This window comes from Pagrus major, chromosome 4 (genome assembly GCF_040436345.1).
Source record: "Pagrus major chromosome 4, Pma_NU_1.0".
NCBI lineage: Eukaryota > Metazoa > Chordata > Actinopteri > Spariformes > Sparidae > Pagrus > Pagrus major.
The window spans coordinates 12,432,376-12,458,267 of record NC_133218.1 but is presented as its reverse complement, the minus strand read 5'-3'; the positions used below and the strand labels follow the sequence as shown (position 1 = coordinate 12,458,267).

The following is a 25,892-nucleotide window of genomic DNA, read 5'->3' as shown; positions in this document are numbered from 1 at the left end:
TTCTCCAGAAGCCTCTGGTGTACCAAACGGACATGCTGAACGTGCTCCTCCTGACTCCGGGAGAAGATGAGAATATCATCCAAATAGACGAACACAAACCGGTTCAGCATGATACGGAGAATGACGTTGACCAAGGCCTAGAAGACTGCAGGGGCATTGGTGAGACCAAAGGGCATGACTTGGTACTCGAAATGGCCGAGAGGAGTGTTAAAAGCCGTCTTCCAGGGGCGCCGTTTAGCTCAGTTGGTGGAGCAGGCGTCCCATGTACAGAGGCCTTGTCCTCGCTGCAGCGGCCCCAGGTTCAAGTCCTGGCCTGGGGCTCTTTGCTGAGTGTCACTCCCCCTCTCTCTCATCCTGTTTCCTGTCGTATCTTCAGCTGTTCTGTCAATAAAGCCATATAAAGGCCAAAAAAAAACTTAAAAAAAAAACAAAACTCGTCTTCCATTCGTCTCCTTCTCGTATATGCACCAGATGATATGGCGCAGGTGTTCAGTCTCCACTTGGTCTATGTGGCCAGATTGTTCTATTAAGGTTGGGGTTTTTGTTGGACCCAGAGTGCAGAGGCCAGAGGCAGGCGAACAGTTCAATGGTATTTATTAACAAAGAACAAACTGAGATTGAGAGAGACGAGGGCAGGCAGGCAGGCAGGTTGAGTGGTCGGGAAGCGATGAGGTGAAAACACAGGTGAGCTGGTGGAGCTGCAGGCTGAGCGGAGAGACGCTGAGGGTTCTGCACACGAGGGAGGAAAAAACATGAGCATGAGACAAAAATCCAATAGAGGAAAAACACTGGTGCAGAAGCAGACAAAAATGTAGCAACACTGGAAAAACACTGATAGCGAGAAAACTCAAGAGTAGAGCACAGGTATAGTTACCATACGGGATGAAACAATCTGGCACTGGAGTAGTGAAGAGACCAGGTTGATATAGCTGGAGTTGATGAGATGATGACATGCACACTAGGAAGGAGCAGGTGGGGGGGAACAGACAGGGGGAAAAAACATAAAAACTGCCATGGCCGAACCATGATACTTTTACTTCTATTTCTTCCATTTCTTTTCCTTGCAACTGAACATGGTGTATTGCCTGGAGTAGGTGACTAATCCAGCATGACTTTCTGTGGTGCAAATTGTTAAAATTCAATTAAATGTACACTTAAAAAAACCCATGTGTATGGCCCACATATAGTTTGCTGACTCCAGTATCCATAACATTGAAACTTCTGATTGTATCCCTCACAGCATGTCAGGAACTGTAGTTACCCTTATACATACATACATACATACATACATATATATATATATATATACATACATACATACATACATACAGACACTCATATACAGATATTTACATTACATTAAAAACCTGGGGACAAACACATATAAAAATGACCGTTTTTTCTTTCTTAACATACAACTCACAACATTTTTTTGAGTAGCTCAATTTATTATGAAAATAATATGTGTCATACCTAACAGACATACAGTATCTAGTGAAGCTTATAAATAAATTGAGTCAAAACTTGAGCAAAAAAGCCTGAGGTTAAAAGTAAAGAATATAGTCTAAGAACAAGATCACTGACAATAAATTACAAAATGCAGGCCTTTGAATAATAATTTTCACCTGCTTTGATAGGTGTGTGATAGTTGCCTGTTTACTGCTCTTATCCAACAAAATCCATTGTTAACAATGTCATCATGTATAAACAGGAAATTATTGCAGAATTATTAGAAATAATAAGAACTAATGCTTCATCTCTAATATCAAGCTGCTCAACCTGCTCAACACAGTAAAATGGAGAGGAAAGTGCAGGAGGGAAAGTGCAAGCTTTCCTGGTTATATTCCGCCTCTCATTTTTTCCCTTCCTCTGCAACAGACAAAGCCAACCTCAATTTATGTCAAGTGCTGTTTTAAGACCTTGGGATTAAAGCTATAAAGTGGCGTCTGTCAGGGTCTTTGACGCCCTGGGGCCCCCCGCTAACATCTGAGAGCCAACGTGCTGTTGTTCGGTATCATCTCCCATCATATCATGTCAGCAGTGAGGGGTTGGGCCGATGAGACGGGCAGCCGTCACAGGAGCTGACAGGGCTGATTCACGTCAAGAGAGCTTCATCCAGGGCCAGGGTCGATCAAAACTGACTCCACGCCTCTCTCAGCCAAAAGTGGATATCCATCCCAATGTGCATCACACAAGTGTTGTGGGAGGCTGAGAGACTGATGCTTGGCAGTAAATGATGAAGACAAGATCATGTTTAAGATAATGGGGATGAGACGAGAAGGGAAATGGAAAAGAAAAATTCTGATGTTTGATATCTCATGCCACACAGAAAATAAGTGCAGATGTCTGCTCCAATGATTGAGAGAAGTTCACTACCAAACTGCTCCAGTAAGAGTAGGCTATAGGCACCATGGAGCTGAAATTCATTTCAATTCATTCAACCATTCATTTAAAAATAGTGCATATAGGAAATAACATGTCATCCCAATTTTGAAAATGTACAGCATATGATGGAAAAATTAATCTTGATCATTTGTGAAGGGACAATATGAAGATACTTAATGGCTGATCTTTACAAAAAAGTGCAAACGACAGCTATGAATGACCAAAGATATCAACTTTAAATTTGCTACTCTTTGCTGCTGCATGAACAGAATATTCAGATGCTGAAAAATAAGTAATTACTTTGTCTTTATTTTACCCCCCACTGTGACAGATGCTACTTTTTAATGAAAAAGACGTGTTACTTTTATTTAAAGTAACACATGTCTTTTTGCTTCACACTGTTGGTCTTCATTGCTGATCTAAACTGATGCTCCTTTAGCATCACTGTCACAATGAGTTCTTCTACTTCTTCTTCTCTACCCTACAGTGTATGCAGAGTAGTACCACAGTAAGAGAACAGATACCATTTGCTCGAGTGTTTATATACACATAGACTCCAGTTATATTCAAAGTATGGGGCAGTAGGGTGTGGTACTTATGGAAATCCAAGTCCAAGTCTCAAGCAAGTCCAAAGTAATTTTTTCTTGGGCAAATCAAGTCAAGCCCTTAGTTAAGGAAAGTCAAATCCAAAGTCAGGTCCCCACTCCCCATCCCCCAAGATATGGCTGTCTTACCTGCAGTATATGCGTTATGATTATTGACATTCTGTCATAGTTTCAGTTTGTGGTTTTGTTATTTGCTGTTTTAATTTGAAGTTGTATAAGTCCTTGTCTTCCCCTCTCTCTTTGTCAGTCCGTCTGTTTTCCTCTCATCTGCCCTGTGCCTATCATCGGTGCCCTGTCTTTTCCTCATGTTCAACCTGCATTTGCTGCCTGTGTCCTTGTGTCTTCCTGGTTTGTTATTTGCTTTTGATTTGTACTTTATTTTTGGTTTGTATTTTGTTTTTCTTTTGTTTCCTGGATTTCTCCAAGTTTGTTTTTGCCTTTGCCTGCCTTGTGTTGTTGCCTTTCTTTGGAGTTTATGGATTTGGACTTCAGCTTTATTTTATTAAAGCTTGCCTTTCGTTCAGTTACTTGTCTGCCTGTGTGTCTTGCGATTGGGTCCCCTTTGTTAAACCGCGACACATTCAGTAAAATAAATGTAATCAAACAAAAAACAAATATATTTTCAAAGAGTATTATTATAACATGTATATTCCCTCTACATGACTTTTAAACATTGAAATATTGACAGGTAGACTAAAATACCAAACTCTTTTACATTCAGCTCCTGTCTGTGTGTTTATTTGCAGAATATCTTTGTATAAACAGATTCAGGCTCTTTAACTGCATACGTGTGCCAATTTCTTATTCCTTCCCACTATTTGAATAACCATCCATGGAAATAAAATACCCCAACATTGAATACATGCAGACAAGTCATTGGAGACATGATGTCTTTGACCAAATGAAGTCTCAAGCTTATGTCAGGTCAAGTTGGTTGTCATCTATTATCAGTCAGTCATCCTGAGACACCGAATGGCTGGCTGATCGCAGCCATTCAAGAGCTCACAGCTTTTAGCTTAAACATAACGAAAGAAGTGATCTTACCAAATAGAAATAGAAATAGAAATAGACAGAAGACTGCAAACTGCTGTGCTGCACTGAAGAGCCTGTGAGATTCAACCAGCTAGCTCAGTGGTTCCCAAACTTTTTGTGCCCAAGGCACACCAAAGGACAAATAAAAATTTCAAGGCACACCTATTGTGCAAAATAGCCTTATAACACGTGTTATCACTAATATCATCTGTTTATCTGTTAGGTTTATAATTATTTACTAATGCCAAATAAGATGTGACAAAGACAACTATTCTACTCATGAAATATTTATTAACAAAATACTTCACAAAAATATTTCAACTTTATCAAATTGGGCTTCATCAAACACACCCATTTCAACCAGACAGGTGAGGCAAAGGAAACAGAAATTCAGCAGAGAACTGTCCATGAGAAAGCTGCACTGTCCATGGTCCTGAATCTGACCCACAAATTATAACTGTAACATTTAGAATCAGGCTTTTTTTGTAAATATTCTGCCTACTAACAAATCAGTGGGACACATGTGCCTGTCGGGGCGCACAGATTTTTTTAATCCTTGGTGGCACTGAGGAGAGGGCCACTCGCAAGTCCTGCTCAACAGAGAGCCGTGACCTGGTCTTGTTCTTCATGTAAACAAGAGTGGAGAACGCCAACTCACACAGGTAGGTGGTGGGGAAATGAAGAAGTTGGTCGATAGCGTGGTGGGAGATGGTTGGATATTCTGATGCACAAACCAACCAAAACTGATCGAGTGTGAGCTCACTAAATTTCAGTTTCAGCGTGCGGTCCGCACGGAGCTCTGCGCTCTCCTCTCTCTCCTTCATAGTGAGCTTCTCGGTTGAGGACTCGGACTCCTGGTTGAATGGGTCTCGGATCCAGTCATTGTCCTCGATGTCGGCCACACATGGAAAATAGCGCTCAAACCTCTCTTTTAAGGTCTGAAGGTGTTCGGCATATACAGCGCGCTCACTGGCTGCCTGTGGCGCAGCTGATGCCAGCGGGAACATGTTCATGGAGCCCTGTTCCAAAGCCTCGCGCCACAGAGTCAGTTTGCCCATAAACCCCCGAATCTTGTCTGTGGATGATAAAATGTTTTCATTCCTGCCCTGAAGCTTGGCGTTTAACTCGTTGAGATGCCCAAATATGTCTGCAAGGTAAGCCAGCCTGGCGCACCACCTCTCATCCGCGAGCCTGTCCTTATGTGGGACAGCGTGTTCACGTGAAAATTCCAAAAGCTCTTCCCGAAGCTCGTAAAAACGGGATAGGACTTTCCCCCGAGACAACCACCGTACCTCTGTGTGGAGGATCAGGCTTTGGTGGTCGGCTCCCATCTCAGCGCACAGCTGGGAGAAAAGGCGAGATTTCAGGGGCCTTGATTTGATGTAATTCACCATCTGCACAGCCTGATTCAGCACCTCAGTCAACTCCGGGGGCATGGTTTTGGCAACTAATGCCTCTCGGTGCAAAATGCAGTGGTTGGTCACTATCTGTGGATTTTGTGCTTTTACCTTTGCAATAAAGCCTCTCACTCTCCCCGTCATGCATGCCGCACCATCCGTGCACAGACTGACGCACATACTCCAGCACAGATTGTTTTCTTTTAAGTAGTTATCAGTTACCTTGAATATTTCTTCTCCCGTTGTATGGCTTGCCATTTCTTTACAGAAGAAAAAAGTCTCTTTAATAGAGTCGCCGTCAACATACCTGACGTTTGCCAGGAGCTGGGCAGCCCCACTGATGTCGGTCGATTCATCTATTTGAAGAGAAAATCTGCCGCTCACCTGCAGTTTCTCTGTTAAATGTTGTTCAATGTCTTCTGACATGTCATCGATTCTTCTTTTGATTGTGTTATCAGATGCCGGCACCTTGGATAGCTCATTTGCGGCATCTGGACCCAGCATGACACCTGCAATTTTTTTGCAAGCAGGGAGGATGAGTGTCTCCGCTATTGTGTGAGGCTTCTTTTGCTTTGCAATAAACTCCGCTAGCATGTAACTAGCCTCCATTGCCTTTTCTGACACTTTCACACAATCCAACAAACGGTCTTGCTGCCTCTGGTTCAGATCCCGCGCTCTTTTGAAATAGGCCAGGTTTCTCTCAGCGTGGAAGGGATGTTTGGTTTCCAAGTGCCTCTTCAGCTTGCTTGGAACCATATTAGCATTAGCTAACTTCTCCCGACAGAGGACGCACTCCGGCTGAGGAATGTTGACATCCCCGGTCCAACTGAAGCCATAAGACAGGTAACTTTCATGATACTGTCGGCTGACAGTTTTTTTCCTCTTTTCTTTCGGTGGGTTGTCGGGCTCGGCAGTCTCTGCACTGGTGGTTGGTGGTTTGCTCCGCACGAGAAAGCGCTCCATTTTCCCTCTTGTTTATGTTTTAATGTTGTGTTGACCTACTGCCTTTGATGTGTCACAGTCTAAAATTCCCACCTGCGCAACTGCGTGAACAGCGAAATGTGGGATCCTCTTTGAGGATTTTTTAAATAGTTTTTAGATAAAGAGTTTGCCTCTGTATTATGGAATGAGTGCATTCAAAGTAGTATATAGTAAATTAAAATAATTATTTTTGTCTAGTTGCATACTATATTGCAGTAGGCTATGGTTGTCACAAAATCCCACGGCACACTTGGACTTGCCTCACGGCACACCAGTGTGCCGCGGCACACAGTTTGGGAACCACTGAGCTAGCTTACCGGACACCCTACCACCTCACCGGGCCCAGTATTTGGGCCCGTGCCGGTAAGTCTCGCCTTCTCTCACCATCTAAACAGTCTGCTATATGTGCCTCTTCAACGCCGTGGACTCCATCTGGAGTCCTTGTGTGTAAGTCTTCACTGCCTCCCTGAAGTTAACGTTACACTAGCGATCCAGCTAGCCGCTAGGCAAACAAGCATAGGCTACTACAAACACCGTTGCTGCTGGAGCTATTTTCACTCTTTTCACAGCCACCATCTGCTCCACCCAAGAATGTCCCCACTCACCCCGGAGGATCATGAGCTGTCCAGCTTGAAGTCAGAGCTACGCTCCATTGCGACCCTCCTGGATGATGTCCTCCAGCGCCAATCCTCGCTCCTCACCCGGGTGGAAGCGCTGCAGCAGGATGGTCCCAGCTCGGCCAACGCTGTCCACCGCACATCGGATGCTCCCTCTTCCTCCTGGGCGACCGTTGTTAGGAAGGGGAGACCGGTCTCTCTCCCCTTGTTTTCCCCTGACATGGAAGAATGTGACGACGATCCCATCCCGTTGTCCAACTTCTTCACCCCACTGGAGAAGTTAACTGAGCTACCGGCTACATGCTCGCGCACTGCTCCGGAGCAATCAGCCCTGCCAAACTCCCGACACAGAAAGCGTCGCATCCCTCCAACTAGCCCACTGATGTCCCAGGGTAAACGTCCAAGGTGTTCATCCCCTTCATCGGTATCCTTCTCAGAAAACTGGCCTCCTCTCCCTGCCCTGCAGCCATCGTTTCCACGGCCTAACGTGGGTCCGATCCCCTCGACGCTCAATGATGAAGTCATCTGCGCAGGTGACTCTAATCCCTCTTCTACTTTTCATGATTCCCCTGGCATCTCCTATCTGTCTCTGTCCCCTAAATTGTCAGTCTATGACAATGGCTGCAAGAATCAACCTCCTGAAATCCTCATAATTGGTGATTCTATCATCAGAAATGTGCATCTCCCAGGCTCCATCACTTACTGTCTCTCCGGTGGGATTACTACTGACTTCATAGAACTGATACCTGTCCTCATTGATCTCCATCTGTCTGTTCATACTGTTCTGTTGCACACTGGCACAAATGACGTCATGTCCAGACGCTCCTGCAAACTTTACCATGATCTTGAGTCGCTGATTCACACTGTTGAACGCCTCGGGAAGAGGTGTGTTCTCTCTGGCCCTATTTCCACCCTGCTCAAAAGCTCAGAGCATTTAGTCGACTTTTTAGTCTGCACATGTGGATGCAGAACTTCACCACTGCAACAGGCCTGGGTTTTATTAGCAACTTTGACTATTTTTGGACTGAGCGTGATCTCTTCAAATTTGATGGCTTACACTTGAATAGGAAAGGGTTTGAAAGATTAACAAGCAATTTTATTAACTTCATTGCTTTTAGCCTGAAATGATGCTTTTCCCGGCAAGACCCTGCCCTGCACACGTTGTCTTCCTGTCACAACACTGTCTCTGATAGTGCGGGTCCTGCTGTCATCTTTAGTGTTTGCACTGTCTCCGCTTCTGGCCCCCTTACTCCACCTAGTTCTTTTGCAGCAGCAAAACCTGTAGCAGATCCTCATACCTCTTTTCCAATGTCAATTCCAACTCCTATCTGCTCTCATATCCCTATTAGAGTTACTGACAGGCGTTGTATCCTGTCAAAACGCTCTCACTGTCCTCATAGCAACAACCCTGATCCCAGTAAAGTTAATCGTTCCAGCACTCATGGGAGGGTCACATCTAACCTGATTAGTATAAAAACAGTTCCTGTCCCTCCAGCTCTTCCCCTTGTCGACCTCAGTTGTGCTTTACTTAACATTAGGTCACTCTCCAGCAAGACATTTTATATTAATGATTTTATTACTCACTATGGTTTGCATTTATTTTTCCTCACTGAGTGTTGGCTTTCCTCCACTGCCAGTGCTGTTCTTACTGAGGCGTCTCCCCCTGACTATAGCTTCTTATTCTCCGCTAGGAAAGACAAAACGGGTGGGGGACTTGCGGTTATCTTCTCTAATCAATTTCCCTATACAGTATGTTCACTCGGTGACTTCACATCTTTTGAGTACCTGGCCATGCTTATTGGAAACCGCCAACATATCCTGGCATTACTCATTTATAGACCACCCAGGTTTAATCCCATTTTTTTAACAGAGTTCTCTGAATTTTAATCTACCGCTTTGATTAAATATGACAAAATAGTTCTGCTCGGTGACCTGAATTTTCACATTAATGATGTTTTGGATTTATCAACAGCTAAGTTAGCCACTTCTAAAAGTTAATGAGGGCCAAGAGACTAACAGATGCTGCCATAAGCTTCAATCATAACGATCGCTTCCACATTGTGGCTGAAAAATAAACCTGCATGAGCCTCGGACCAGCTGTGTCCCAGCTGTTGTCTGAGTAGCACCAGACCGCGACACCAGCGTGCCTGTAAACCGTAATCTCTTGTTTATGACAGATAAGACACACAAATACACAGATCGTAACGCGTATATGATAATCCATCATATTGATTTAGCAAGGGCTTCATTGAAAACAAATGGACAAGACCGGGAGGAGGGTTAGCAAAACAGTTGAGTAGTGACCGAGCAAGAGGTTGTTATGGAGAAATAAATCTGGACAGGCTGAATGAAACCCCAACACGAAACAGAGAGGTTTCATTCATCCATTCATTCATCTTACTTGCATTACTTGCTGCTTCATTTAGCTGCCACGAGCAAACAAATAGGCTGATTTGGTGTAAACATGATAGCAATTTTAGCTTACAATGCTAACATAGAGGCTAATGTCTCCGTCAAACAAGTAAACAAGTTTTGACAATATTGCAGAGACAGAAATTGTTTTGATGCCATCTGTTACGGCCCCCAGCCGTTAGTGTTTGCCGTTTAGGCCTCATGCAATTTGTATTATAGCTTTGGTGTTTATTTTCTCATCGGCTGTTTTCAAGCCCGAGTGAGCGCTCCTGTTTTCACTGCACCATCTCTGCCTGATTGACAGGTCCCGCCTCCTGCCTCCAGCCATTGGTCCTCCGCAGCTGCAGCCAGTAAGCCTGACGAGCTGGCAACAAGCAGTCCAGCTTCATATAGCAGTGCTCTTCAGACAGCATACGAGGGCTGTCACTGTGCAGTGTGACTCTCCTCCTTGCTTGCATAATCTGTTGTTCTGAACTTTGTTTGAGTCGTGTGTAGTCAACTTCTGGTCATGGTATTGTTAGCCTGTGTGTGTTAGCTACTGAGCTGTGCTATCCTTTTGCTGTGCTTCGGCACTCTTCCTTAGTTAAATCACCTTGTAAATAGCACTTTTTTTTGCACGTATAAATATTTCTCGTTATTTTCTCCTGTTTTTGTTAGTTTAGGGAGTTAGGTTTAGCTGTTGTAATTTTGTTTGTTCTTTTGTTTCCTCCCAGGGCTAGATAGACTGGTCGAGAAGATAGTTTCTTTTGTTTATTATTTTGGCCTTAGTTCACCCTGAAGAGAAGCTTCACTTTGTGTTCTGTCACATTTTGTTTTGGCTATGTCCATACTATTGTACTGATAATCTTTGATCATCTGAGCTGTTAATAAATTACAGTTTTCTTGTTGCAAAACGTCGTTCTCTGCCTCATTTATGTTGCGCCTCTGTTTCCCTAGCCTGGGGCGTAACAGGCATAACAGAAAAAAACTAACGGCAGCTTTCACAGTCATAAGCCAGCATCGGCATAAAAGTTATCTGCGTCACAACATCCACAATTAAGACGAAAACTCCGCTGTATCAGCATCGCTTTTCAGGTCCATATCTTCACGGAGCTTTCGCCACCGTTGTATCTGCCTTTTTCAGTGACAGACTTTCGCTTTCTTTCAGCCTTTCCGGCCGCTTGCTACATAATCATTATGTCTATGGTGACCAGGAGCAGGGGAGTGAGTGAGGGGATTGGATTGAGGGTCCAAGAGAGAGAGTGCAAATTTGAGCAAGGGGAAACTCCCACCCGGACCGGATGGCTGCTATTGGTCAATTTCTTTGCAGCTTTGCAGGCGCTAGAGAGAATGGATTTATTTGGTTCCTTTTGCTCTTCACATTGTGTAGGTCATACTATTGGGCCATAACCACCATCTAAATAATGTTAATAATAATGATCAATCTTTCAAATCGTAAACCATAGCTTTAAAGCTTTAGTTAGTTTAGTTAGCGTTAGCCCTACTGGTTACTTTACTTACTTTATATATATTTTATATCAATAATCTAAAGTTGTAGCAAGGTTATATTATTATAGGTTAAGTCACCCAGCAGTGTACACAGTTAATAAAATTAATTCATCCTTTACTTGCTGCATTATGAACACATTAATGCATCAATAGTTATAATTCGAGAATATGCTATGCGCATATTATTCAGAAATATTTGTTTATTCAGTCATGAAAATGAAGACTGTGTGTTTATTTAGTATGTTAAGCACATGAAATCAGTCAATGAAGATCTTTCTATTCTGATTAAAATGTCTCTCTCTGATGCACCCTAGTAGCTCAGTTGGTAGAGCGTGCGACCCATATACAGACACCCTGCACAGGCCCCAGGGTTCGACCTGACCCGCGGTCTCTTGCTGCATGTCATCACCTTGCCTCCCATCATCTCCCAAGCCACTCCACCAAGAGAAGTGAAACATCCCATCATTATAAACTGATTGCATCCCTTTTATCATCCGCCACTGCGTGAGGAATTTCTGATAAAAATAGCAGTAGAATTATACAGCACAGTGACAATCATTTCTGCTGAAAATGTGTCACCTGAGCATAATAGTTCATGCGTCTTGTAACTACCCACACCCAGTGAAATATTCAAACCAACTACTTCAATACAAATGTGATCATGGACCAGGCATATTTAAAGATTATCTACCATATCATGAGGTCATCAATATTATGCTGCATCTTTTGTTTTTCAACAGAACTGCATGGCAGTGAAAATAATATGGCTGGGGAATTAATTATTTAACAAAAACAGTACAAACTATTAATGTATAAGAGCCGAAAAGAGTTATTTTTTTCTTGTTTGTTATTGTACTTTTATATAAATGTGCTTTCCCATGCTGTTAGATTAGCCTACTGTTAGACGAAGCTGTCAGGTGCGTGCAGAAATCCAAGAGCAAACTTTGTTTTGCCACAATGAAACTGTTGTTTTTGTGATTAAACACATATTGAAGCAGAATATTTTGTTAGGTAAAAACATGTTATGGATTTTGGAAATGATGACATCAATATTTTTTCCATACATTTCAGCTTTTGGAATTTTTAGTGAAGTTACTTTAGATGAAGTCTGCAGATATGTAGTAGCCTACCTAAATCTGTCCCTGGAAAATATTTTTCTTCAGCAGGTATTTTTTTAGAGCTAGCTAAGTAATTCTGTGTTTATATGTGCAGTATTTATTCAGTTTGGGAAATCCCACGATCTCTGGAGCATTCAAGGCGGACTCAACAGGGACCAGATATCATCATCGCTTCACCAAAAATTGCTTTAATGTGCCTTCCACATTTGCGGAAATACAAAAGAAAATGAGCAAATGTTTTTGTCTTTCTTTTGTTTTGCATAGGTTTGCTTCTGACACATGTAATTTGAACATTTCTAATCATTTCAGAACACTTGAAATGTCCAAAGGTCAAAGTATATTGAAAAAAGATGTAATAATTTCCAAAATCAACAACATGTTTTTACCTCACGGAATATTCTGTTTCAGTACATATTTGTTGGCGTTTAACCTTTCAAAAATAACATTTTCACTGTGGCAAAAAAATGTTTGCTCTCGGATTTCTGCACACACCTGACAGCGTGGTCTAGCAGTTATCTAACGGCATAAGAAATTCCATTTATATAACTAAGATATCAAACAAGAAAACGGCTCTTAGACTGAAATAGTTTGTCCCGGTACCACTGCAGACACTGTTAGCGTGTTCAGCCGCTAACTCTAGAATTCCACTGGATGCATGTCCGTTGCGGAACAGCTCCGGTATGGTTTTGCTCCGTCGTCCGGCAACTAATTACATAATCACGCACAACCGCAGTTATAGGTATGTGTTATAAACACAACAACAAGTGTTCCCAACTGAAGGATTAGAAGAAGTGCTTGGATTTGTCTCTTTTTTGAGATTTTTGTGCTGGCATCACCACGGAGTGTTTTACTCTGAAAATTAACTGAATGTTATGTTGTTGTTTCGGTGTATGACTTCCTGTCTGCTCTGAGCTGAATTCTGCTGAATTGTTGGCAGAAATAGAACCCCTGCGTATCTGCTCCGGAAGGGTCCAGACTGCGGGAGCTGGAACGGAGCGGGGCAAGTAAAATTCCTGTTAAATCATTATCCCTGGCCATATTACTTTCACTTTCATGCAGTACTGTTGAAAAACAAAAAGCTGAAGCATTGATGATCTCACGATATGGTAGCCTAATATTCATTAAATATGCCCTGCGTGGAATCACACTCTCTCACACACGTCAAATACTGTATGCCTCTGATACAGTAAGAACAGCTGATTTCACGCTGAAGTAATGCTTCAGCTTCCGTCATCACTGCTCCGCCTGGTGGATAGATAAACCATTGCAACTGGTTTCCACACATAAGTGGCGTTCACTACGTCATCGCGGGGGATCTCATTCCAGTCACACGGACCCGTCACAGACCGGTTAGGGCCCTGTCACGGAGGAAGGGGAAGTTTTAAGAGGCTTCATCTGTATGCATTAAGTCTTGTGCACAAATATTTCACTCAAGTTAAAACACTTTCTACTCACATTGAGGCAACTTCATCTCAATATTTAACACCAGGCCTTCATCTTCCATTTGCTTCCACTCACATCTTTGCAATTATCCTACACCCAAAACTTTGCTTTGCCTTCTGTGTGAACACACTGTAATAGCCCTCCACATCCGCACTGACTAGACCTTAAGTGCTTCATGGAAGATGTCACATACATCACTAAACTTGATTGACCAATGAGAATGATAACAGGGTATGTTGTCCCACCCAGACAGATTCAACAGAACTATGAGAATAAGGGAGATGTCAATCAAGTCCAGTTTGTAAACTAGGGGCGCACATTCAGGGGCTTTAAAAGCTCTTTTGAACAATCATGAATTTTTCTGTTAACACTGGCTTGAAATGATCTGATCAGTGTCTGTAAGAAAATCTCATTTTGAGAGCGTTGAGCTGCAGTGTGAACAGAGCCTCAGAGGGACTGAGAGTAAGACTGACATACGACAACAGCCCCTATTGCAGCTGTCACCGCATCACTTCCTCCTCTTATTTCCCCCCACTATCTCCTTTATTTTCTCTCAGTGTGTCTGCTGGCCTGCCCCTCCTTATCACTCAAGTGTCTGCTAATTCACCAGCAAGGTTGCACTGATAAGCCTTTTTCTCCAAGTCTCTCTATCTCTCTCTGTAGATGGACAGGTCCCAGTGTCCTCTAACATGTGTCTGTCTGGATGTGACGGTGACACAGGGACCCAAGGGTGACAGCCCAGTTTGGCCTTGAATTAAGGAGCATTACAGATACACTGATAAAGTGACACTGTCAATGGTGGAGAGGGGAGGTGAATAAAAAGGGAGAAACATGGGCTGCAGGAGTGGAGAGTAGTTCATTGGAGAGGGGAGAAGAAGAGAGGGACAAGAAAGGAAACATTCCCTGACTATGACTGTATACAGTACAATGAGCATGTGAATTCAAAGATCTTTAACTAAAGTATTGCAGTATTTTATTCATTGCACTCCTAGTACTAGACAGAGTACTGTGAGCTAGCGAAAGAGAAAGCCTGCATGTGTTTGTATGTGCCTGGGAGCATGTCTGTGTCTGTGACAACAGCCTGAGGCGTTTCGTTTGTATTGTCTTAGAAATGGTTAGTGTGTGTGTGTGTGTGTGTGTGTGTGTGTGTGTGAGAGAGAGAGAGAGAGCGAGAGAGAGACTCCTCAGGAATAGCACAGGCTCTTTTCTGCTCTGTTTCCTTTCTGTTTCCATCGTTTAGCCAGAGTAAGAAGATCTGTCTCAAGGTCGCTGCCCTCTTACCCAGCAGCTCCTGAATACAATAACAGAAGGTCTATTTCATCCCGGAAGTCCAATAAAAAAATAAGGAGGTCTGCTACAGTGGCAAGATTTTAATACTAATGTAAGGAGAGGAAACCATACTATGATGACTACCAAAGAGGTTCATCTATTTTAAGCAGTGTTGGGTAAAGTAATAGAAACATTTCTCTAAAGCTGGGGGAAAAGCTGAAACTCTTGATGACTAGTTGAGCAACGTGACTGATTTCCTCAAACGTAAGTGACTAACTACAAAAGACAACACACTAGACAAGAGGTAAACTATGATTACAGTCACAGTGCAAGGCAGTAAATTGAAATCTAAACTCCTGTACATAAATTCAATTGAATGACACTAATTAGAAAAAAGCAGAAGTACAAAATCTAGAGCAGCTACATTTTCATGTATTATACACAGTACGCAGCAAATGTGTAGTGTTAAACTTTGGGGCATTGACACTGTCTAAACAGTCTCGCTGCTGTCTGCCACTTCAGTGTCAGCTTGGTGCTCCGACGTTCTAAGCTAAGTGTTCACAACCTGAGCTAACCTGCTGGTGCTGTTTCAAACTGATAATCCAACAGAACAAGATATGGGCAGAACCTTGTATATGGCTGGACCATGTAAGGTCAGTGGTAGTGTCTAAAATTGTAATTCTTGGATATTAAATGTTCATATGTCATTTTCTGCAGTGACTCGAGTAATGTTTATCCTTTGTTTACAGACAGCAGACATGGTTAAGGTACGTTTGAGGAAGTGATTGTTATTTGTGGTGCTTTATCTGTGCTCTCTCCCTTATGTCTCCTGGCACATCACAAACCAATTCCTGGCAGTATACTTTGGCAAAGTATGTCACTGCAAACCAAGGATGTGTTGAAACTTCAAGCTTCTTTAGGTTCAATTTTCAGTTTTATGTTGTTAAAACATTGTGTTTATGGTCTGGTTATGTTTAGGCACAAAAGCCAAATGGTTACGGTTAGGATCAGAGAAAGATCATGTTTTGGCCTAAAATACCTGATTTTGTTCTTCACTCTTACAAATGCAATGCAATGAAACACAATTCCCAAACAAGTCACACTGAGTAACTCTGTGTATGCTGCTCCACTGATCCTTAGTACGAGAGTCTAGTACTTACCAGTACTTATAATACATGAAGTACTTAATCCCTTACCAGTTTTGAGCTTAACTGAAGGTCTAGTAACTAGACCTTCAGTTAAGCTCAAGAATCAACAGAAATAGATTATATATTTGCTTACAGCTTCCATAGACATAAACATATGTGAGGTAGAGCACTGATGGGAAAGAGCATGGGACCTCAGTCTGAATAAAAAATAATAAAAAAAAAACAGTCCCAACAATACACTTTGCTGCTTATCCACAAACTCAGACAAGATGTTACACACCCTGCAAGGATGTATATATGGCTCTCTGCATGCACATGAGAGCAGCAGCCTCCAGTACAACCATAATTCACATTTCTGGCTGGGACTATCAGATCACCATTCTCATGCAAAGGTAACATTTGCTTTTATAATGGATTTCTGCCTTTTCCATTATATTATTGGGAAGCCAAGGCTCCTCTCATCATTGTGTAGATATATAGGTTAATGTCATTGTGGCATTTTAGCAAAAGGCCACCATGAGTACTCCTCTGCCCTGGTATGAATTTCTGATATCAAACTTCAAGACACTGCACAGTAGAATTCACTGCTAATGTAACATACATGGGTAATATATTGTTTTTCAGGTTGGCTCATGGTTAATTGCAAGGGAATAATTCAACCAAACGTATGGACAATTAATGGCTTCTGAATTACAGATATATAAAAGCATTCTAAAATGTCTAAACATCACATAGTTCATCACAAAGTACTCATCAGGTTAACTGATGAAATACCTTTTTGAAAAGTCATTGTTGAAACATAGCTTGAAGTGAACTGTTATGTATGACATTTGTTGGTGCTATACCTGGTAGTTACATTTATTGTTACCTCCGCCAAGTTTTACACTCATGTCCACGTCTACTGGATGAATTTCCATTTAACTTGGATGGAGGATGGGTCTCTGGCTGCTGATCAGGATAAAGGGACAGATCCAGTCATTTTTATCAGTTTCTTCAACACTGCAAGATTTTTCTACATTTTTGTGAATTTCTAAAGAATAATGCATGAATCTTGATTAGGTCGCTAGTATCTATGAGTGAGTGCAATTTGATGTTGATAAAGGGGACTGTTGGGCCTTGGCAGAACTAGAATGCCATTCTAGTTTGTCAAATAGGGTTTATTATAACCATGATATGATCATCAGAATCAGAATCAGAAATCCTTTATTTGTCCCGCAAATGGGGAAATTTCTTTGTCACAGCAGCCAAAGGACAGTATTACACTAAACAATAATAAAAAAGTAAAAAATAAACAATATAATAAGAAGATAAGAAATAGAATTAACTCGTATATACATAGTATTTACAATATGAACTTAGTATTTACAATATGAACAGTATAAGTATAAGTATAAACAGTTTGGTATTTTTTATTTACAAATAATAAATATGGGTATTAAAAATTGTCCAATTAGTGCAAACCAAAATGTATGTGGATATGTGTAGAGTTTTGTATTGCACAGTGCACATGTGAGGTCTACTGGGAGCAGTGCTTGTTGTACAGTCTAACAGCAGCAGGAAGGAAGGACCTGCGATACTTCTCCTTCACACACTTGGGGTGTATCAACCTGTCGCTGAAGGAGCTGACCAGTGCAGTGATAGTGACCTGCAGGGGGTGGGACTCCTTTACCAGCAGCGATGACAGCTTGTCCATCATCCTGCTGTCTCCCACCACCTGTACTGGGTCAAGAGGGCATCTCAGGATGGAGCTGGCCTTCTTGATAAGTGATAAGATCATGATGTAAAAGTCTGTGATTTGTCCATGGCCAACAGAATGAGTGGCTTCCATAATTTGAAAGTGTGCTGCCCTCCTTACTGGTAATGATCTTCACCAGCTCCAAAATAAATATTAAGGTGTGAAGAGTCCAGTTTGGAAGTCCATCTTGTGTAATTATTGGGCAGTTCATCTTTTCATATTTGGTACATCCTTGAAATATTTGCAGAATCTTTGTCTGATATGCGCCTGGTGTATATGATCAGAAATTGATTTGACTCTTAGATAGAACAGTAGAAAGTAAAGGAAAATGAAAATAAGTCATCAATTATTGGATTGGAAATTTTGCACAGACCTTAATGTTCCCCAGATTATGCCTCCAAATGTCTTTTGTGATCCCCTGGCATTTCCTGAAGTGCCGCCATGAGGTGAAGGATTAATTTATGCATTGAAATGTTTCAACAACCAGCATATTGATTCAGACAATATTTGGGACAGACATTAATCCCTTACCAGTGTTTGGCACATCGCCATATAATGAAAGCTGGATACAGTGTCATGGGCAGAGCCCCGTTCATATCAGTGAAAACTGCTCAGTGGAGCATGTAGCCAAAAAAGTTTAACTTAAGTTTAACTAACTAAATTACCCGGATCGTCCACATTACAGCGCCCATAGAGCATGTGTGAGATTTCTAGTGGCTGAGCCGGTGAATTTCCAGCTAAGTGCTTGGCTAACTTGTATGTCAGTTAAACATTTTATTTGTGCAGCTCTTCTAGACTGTCTAAGTGTTATCGGACTGAATGGATCAATTTCTTAAAGTTAAAAGAGTTATTTGGCAGGGGTAAAAAAAAAAATGTATCCACCATTTTACAGCCGCTTCATTTACCATGTAAACTCATGGCGAAAATTCCTCTTGGGCCCCAGTGTGCACACATGACATTGCAATTACATGTTTTGATCACTGTCAAATTGGCTTAAAGGTACAATGTGTAATATATCTTTATTTTATTTAGCGGCATCTAGCGGTGAGGTTCTGGATTGCAACACTCCCTCACTCACCCCTCCCTTTCTGAAGACATTGGCGAAGCTCCAGAAGCTACGGTGGCTAACTAATTTTCTAAATATGGACTCATCCACAACAGCGCTGAGTATTTCTACTAATTCAAGTGATGAGGTGAAGATGTATTTAGTTATTTAGTCTACTATAGGTTATAACTAAAAAAAACAAAACAATTAGGATCATACAAAGAAATTATGGAGCACTGTGAAAAATATTCACAGAATGTATTAATTCGGTGATGAGCAGACTTCTCCTCAGTTTATCTGTCACACTAAGTCATTACTTTGACTGTCTTTGGCTCACTCCCAGCCCTAAACACCTTAGTTAGCTATCACTCCATGTGTTGTCTTACTGCAGCAGACAAGGAATACATCTAAATAAATCTACGTGACCGCCAGCTCTCTGAGAGGCACAAACTGAGGCTACAGTGTGCTAAGATTTAATGTTATACGTGGCAGCATTTATTTTTAATGAAACTAATGTACTTCTAATAACGATTGTACATGATCTCAGTTTTGTACCATTAGCAGCAGGGAGAAATATTTATTATGGTCGGTGGTAATCTTTAACGTTACTCTTACCGGTCTAGCAGAAAACAGGACACTTCTGCATCAGCATTTCTCTATCATCACATTTCCATCTTGGAAAGGCAACTCCAGTGTTTATTCTTGTTTTGCTGTCGCTTGTCCCGAGCTCGTTTAGCACCTTGAGTTTTCGTTTCTTCGACAACGATTCACGCTCCTGTAATTTTTCTTGTACAAAATAGGTATGATCATTTATCCTTTGTCAGATTGTGGTTTCAAACTTCTCACAATACAGATTGTTTAACAGGAAACAGCAGCCACACGCTCTTATTCTTCTTCGTCTTCCAACCCGGTCATTTCTGGCGGCCCTGCGAAACGCCCTCACTAGTGCCAGGTTTGTCCGTTCTGGGCTGCTGTAGAAGCATGGTGGTGCAACATGCTGACCTCTGTGGACGGAGACCCGCTACCTATTTAGATATAAGCGGCTCAAGCTAAGATAATGAAAACACAACAACTCTTATTTTAGGGTGATTATACACTAAATAAAACATACTTATGAATATTATATTCCATTTCTGCCAAGTCTGTTCTGCTAGATGCCACTACATCTTACACACTGTACCTTTATAAGCCTGGTGTGCGTCCCAGGGGCTTGGTTTGGTGGCAGCTGGAAGTTGCTTTACATTTTTCTGAATCCATATTCTTTACACACAATTGCCCTACCGTAACTCTTATATTGTCATTTTTATTTTTTCTTACTCTAAGTTCACTATTGTTGCTTCTGTACGGATGACTTTTATTGCATATCTGACTGTCTGTTGAGCAGGATCCCTCCTCTGTTCGTTAGATTATTTCTTTTTTCCTGTAAAAGTCCAATTGGAATCTCATCTAACCATCCCTTTTCAGAGAAAAAAAATTGCACTGTAGCCTGCATGTCATGGGAAAAAAGCACAATGTTAGTGGTATTTAAGAGTAAGGACCACACCAGCATGTAACCACATAAAAGTGATATAGCAGGTATGTTTATATGCTGTTTAACTTGCTGCAGCTAATTAGCCATCTAACCTAAAAACATTAGCCGGGAAAGTGCACCTTTCCCTGGAAAATGTTTAGCCTTGTTGACACATGCATTATCTTAAAATTGTTACATTACCCAGACAAGCTGTGTGAACGCACACAAATCACTTGGCCAGGACATTAAGTAGTCTTTACCCTGCCTGCTCCCTAGTACAAAATCTTTGTAATGTCCAATTGAACCCATGTATGAATGGAGCAGGTCATTGTGCAGAGAATTCACAGCAAGCGAGCGGGCGTGTTGACGATGCCACACAGTGGCAGTTTAGCTGCCTCGTACCCTTAATGCCTGCCTGTATATTGATTTCCACTCTTTCATAATGTAAATACGTCCAAATAATATCAATACAATAGCAATTATTATCAATGCAAAAACAGTCATCATTACAGATGAGTCCTCCTACTGCATGCTCCACCAAGGCTTCACCTCTCGCATGAACCAAACAGAGTATTTCCAGTGCAGAGCACATCTGACATGGACATATTCCTGTTGTGTGCTACATGTGTGAAAGGGCAACTCTGAAGAATGTCCAAACCTGATCCTCCAGACATTGCTTAGAGTTCATAGGTAAAAATAACTTAATTTAGGAGAGCTAATGTGGTTGTTTAAAGTCTGTGACTCATGTAGTGTATTGACCCTTTGCACGTGACGTCACGTTCCACTCGCGCGAGATACGGACGGCAAAAGAACACTGGACTCAATAGAAAGACAAGGAGGCTCGTTATTGTTCCTGACATTTTGTGGTTTTCTATCGGTTTTAACTTAATTTTATGTTGTTAAAATGGGCATTTCCTGCTGTGCCGTGCAGTGTACCAACAGACAAGACTGCAAACCTGATCTAGCCTTTTACAGAATTCCCTTTGAGAAGGACAGAAGACGGCTACGAATAGCTGCAATTAATCGCAAGGACTGGCAGCCCTCAAAATACTCGAGGATCTGCAGCGAGCATTTTGTGCAAGGTAAAACGTTAGCAAAGTTATGTTAGAGTCAGTCAAAACAAATTCAATGTAGTTAGCTCACGTAGCTACCGTTAGCTAATAAACTCAAGTAGGGTTTGTTTACTAGCCTACTAGCGATGCTAGCTGGCTAGTCCTTCTCAGGACTCTGTTTGTATTAGCTGGCACCCCCAGTAGTATAGAACATCCGATCTAGGACCACCAGCTAATACGAACAGAGTCCTGAGAAGGACTAGCCAGCTAGCATCGCTAGTAGGCTAGTTTTAATATGAAACTTACCTTGCACAAAATGCTTGCTGCAGATCCTCGAGTATTTTGAGGGCTGCCAGTCCTTGCGATTAATTGCAGCTATTCGTAGCCGTCTTCTGTCCTTCTCAAAGGGAATTCTGTAAAAGGCTAGATCAGGTTTGCAGCCTTGTCTGTTGGTACACTGCACGGCACAGCAGGAAATGCCCATTTTAACAACATAAAATTAAGTTAAAACCGATAGAAAACCACAAAATGTCAGGAACAATAACGAGCCTCCTTGTCTTTCTATTGAGTCCAGTGTTCTTTTGCCGTCCATCATGGCGTCGCCTCCTGTGTCACGTGATCATTGTGACGTGTCTGCAACGGGTCAATTGCCTGATGATAGAACGCTGACTACTGTTTAATGCAACATTTGATGGGCTCTATCACAATAAGTTCTCTAACTATGTAGAGTGTTCCATCAAATGAATGTAAAAATCAGGAAAATAATATAAAATGCATATTTATCCTTTTGGTTTCTGTTATTTTTTCTAAGGAGAACACGGGGCAAGTAAATCACAGAGCAGGTATGTATGCTATGATATTTTGTGGGTTGCTTTTCCATACCCGAACAGAGGTTCTAAGGATAAAGGGTCAGTTTGTGCTTTTTGGGCCATCCGATTTTACTAGATTTGACTAAACGTGACAATTAGCTGATAACTTCTCCTTCATAAATTAATTTCCAGTCAATAACACTACTGTGAAGATGATGGAAGACTGTCATCATCCAATTACTTATGCCCTAAACAAATAAAACCAAGCAGCAGCTCATGTCATCAAATTGTGACCATGTTGAATATTTCAAGAGTGAACTCGAACAACTCAGCTCTGTGGTTATGCTTCCTCCCTTTCTGCTTTCAAATCAGCTGATGTGTCTTCTTATCCTCACTGCCACATCAAATAAAGGAGAATCCATTGCTCAACAGTCGTTGCATACATTGCACATAAGATTGTTGCATTACCCTTAATCCCCTCTGCCTTGCTGCCGTGGGGCTTCAGTTAGATGTTTCTGCTTCTGCGGACAGTCTATTCCCATTTTGTTGCCTGACTGTTTCCCTTTTGCCACCTTCCACCACCTTTAATGAAGCTTGCTGCCCCCTTTAAGTCTCTCTGCATTTGACAGTAATGTGACACAGTAATATGTAATGATGGGCCCCCCTCCATCTACATCACTGATGAATAATATATATCTGCCACCTTATACACTACATTAGTTAGAAGAACAAGCTGTGTGTGTTTATGTGGTACCTTTGTGTGCGTAAATTAATTAAAGATGAATATATGCACATTCCTACCATTCTGACTGACACTAAAGGTAAAAATAAATAGGTTATCAATGAATAATTGACTGTAGGATGGGAACGTTATGTCTCAGTCGCCCCTTTCCTTGCTGGAAGTGAGGTGTCCACGAGGCCATCACGCTTTGTCTCCGATAGCCCTGTTGTGCAGATTAAGGGTGAGCGAGAGGGCATTACAGGGAGTGCTAATAGGCTAAGCAGTGTTTTCCCAGGCAGAAAACTAGATGGAGGAACCCAACACCGCACACACACACCCTCTCCCTCACCCCAAGCCTTCTTGGTGACAGGGAGTGTGTAGAAGAAGCCACTCCACACACAGTGCTGAGTGGCACTTTGAATCAGCCTCAAATGTACTCAAGCTTCACGTCACATTTGTAAGGTTGATTTCAGTCTCAATGAGTCACTGTGTGCGCATACATCTCTGTCTGCACATAGACATCCGGAGCATCCACACATACACACACAGCGGTTACTAACACCGTCACATACTCTAGCAGGGCGAGTTTATCCTTCAGTGTTTGACCGTAGTAAAGACGCTGCCAGTCATTTGCAGAGAAGCTCGTAAATCCACAGGAAGAAGGAAGTAAAAGGAGCCAATTATTTTTAGATCTCCGTCCCTCTAATCAGCCTAGTGAGTCACATAAACATTCACCTTCCGAGACCTCCATCCGTTTTACTGGGACACCGTCTGTAAGTGGGAGTGCAGGAGGGTGTGAATGTGTGCGTGTGTGTGTGGCGGTTGTCTGGCTGCTTATATCTATGTTGTCCAGTCGTCTGCTTGTTTCCAAGTGTATTTAACCTCATGCTTGTGTCTGCATATGATTTATTTGCATCAAGATGTTTCTGTGTGAGTCCATGTGTGTGCGTGTGTGTTTGTGCGATGTTTGTGACAGCAGAGTACAGGAGAATGAGGGAGAGCGCAGTGTGTTTTACTACAAAGTCAATCGCCAAATGAAAGAGGTGGGAGAAATTGTCCTGTCAGTCAGAATCAGGCCTTGGCTATATGTGTGTGTGTGTGTGTGTGTGTGTGTGTGTGTGTCTGTGTGTTTTAGCGGATAGGAACCCCACGGCTCCACAACTGAAGCTTGATCATGACCTTGATGTCCACTTAACTTACTAACTTCAGTGCCCACACTGACCTTCCCTTTACATCCAGTAGATCTAGTTTTCCTGATAGATACACTCAGTATGTCATTCTTGTATGAAACGCTTTTGCTAGCCCACTGCAATGTTTTCTACGTGTCCCGTATGTTGAGCATGTATCGCCAGAGGACAGCCTTCCATTCCGAAACACCCCCACTCCGAACACCGCTGTTCCGACCCTCCCCCAAAAACAACGCTGTTCCGACTTTCAACTTCAAATTACTTCCCAATAGGGTTAGGGTTAGGGTTAGGGTTTCCCCAATAGCCTTTTCGGAATAGCGGGGTCTTTAGAAAAAATGGGAAACCCCGCCATTACGAAGAATGGAAGTCTATTTTCGGAACAGCAGGGTTTCGGAAAGGGGTGTAAGGGGGTGTAAGGGTGTAACTGTATCGCCATGTGTGAACATGTAAGTGTTTGTCTTTTTGACAGATCATATATGTAACTGTAGCATGAAATCTTTGTCAAATAGTCACATATTATATAAGTTTTATTCAACTTTCTGAGATACTCAAATCAACCCCCTCGCATTCTGTTACAAAGCAGGACCAACAGTGTGACTGCTTCAGATGAACTGAACGAGATGATGTATTTTATGTTATGCCATAGCAAATTTGATTCAAAGTGCCATCATGAAACACTTCTGCAGAGTGGAAATCATCTCCCCATTTCTTAATGGTAGCTAGAAACACCCGGTGCAATGGCTAGATGTAGCTGAACTCTGCTAGAAAGAATTAAAAACAAGGTTCAAAGTCAGAGAAGTCAGCTCAAGAATAACATAAAGCAAAATTATCTAATTATTTTACCACAGCTCCAAAATCATTTTGATGATTCAGTGAGTTGTAATACTCCGCTCCCCTGTTGCTTGTTACTGCAAGTAACCTCAGTGAGTGGGTAGCATTACAGCTCATAATGCTTTATGGCACTACATCGCACACAGCACCAACTATCACTGATTTTGTTAAAAGTGGTTTTCACTCTTCTGTCCGCTGCCTGCTCTGCCTCAACTCTCTGCTTTACACAGATTCCTGAAAGCAACCTGAAACTCATCTAGCCGACCCTGCTCAGAGCAGTGGCCAGGGCGCATTGGCATTTGTTCACACAGCTTTAACAGTAGCTTTGGACCAAGAGGAAGATGTTTTCAGGTCCGGGGCCATAATGAACACCAGAATCCAGTGCTCGGCAAGCAGGCAATGGAACCAGCCTCAGCAGCCTCTAACACGAAGAGATGGAATAGGAAGTTGATTGAGGAAGCTAAGAAAAGTGACCAAGTGAGAGGAAAGTGACAAAAGTAAATCTCAGACTTGCCTTTAGCTGTTAGCTTTGCTCAATAAAGGGCTGCTGACAGACGCCGAGCTGGATTTGTTGCTGTTGAATAGTATTATTAGCTAATTTGTATGTCTTGTGTTGTGGAACGTGCTTGATGTTTGGCTGTGTTAGCAAAGTAGCATGTTGACTTCAAGACATATGTGCTCAGGACATAAAGCTGTTATGATGTGCCAAGTTCTGTCTGTAGTTAGCACATAACTTTACATTATAGCTCACAAATTGTTACAGAAACCTGTGATTTGTATTTACAAGAGTTGTGTTGCACTCAAACGGTGAGGGGCACCAAACCGCACAATAATGTTGCTTAAATAAAAAGCAAGAAAATATAGCAATAGGTGCAATTATCATTATTGCAACAGTATTTTCACTGATGCATTACAGTCTTTGGACAGTGAACATCTTCATTAAAATATACTGTACTGTATATGACTTGATACAACTATTTTTTATGTTTGAATCAAGCACAAAAATAGACAAAATAATAAGAAAACAAATAGAACAACAAAAACAACCTTGACAGTGACACATTCCAGGATGAAGTGAGCCAACAACCTTCTGGCTACAGACTTCTC

The 25,892-nt window shown here is 42.0% G+C and overlaps 1 protein-coding gene across 1 annotated transcript; it reads right to left on the bottom strand.

Annotated features, from left to right (window-relative positions):
• Nucleotides 1-4,531: 4,531 nt before the first annotated feature.
• On the bottom strand, nucleotides 4,532-6,382 carry LOC140994830 (zinc finger BED domain-containing protein 5-like). The gene has a single exon (XM_073464628.1). The coding sequence runs from the start codon at nucleotides 6,380-6,382 to the stop codon at nucleotides 4,532-4,534; it is 1,851 nt and encodes a 616-aa protein (XP_073320729.1).
• Between the last annotated feature and the right edge of the window lie 19,510 nt (nucleotides 6,383-25,892).

Excerpts from the sequence above, each read along its gene's own strand:
- LOC140994830 (XM_073464628.1), bottom strand. The coding sequence starts at position 6,382 with ATGGAGCGCTTTCTCGTGCGGAGCAAACCACCAACCACCAGTGCAGAG.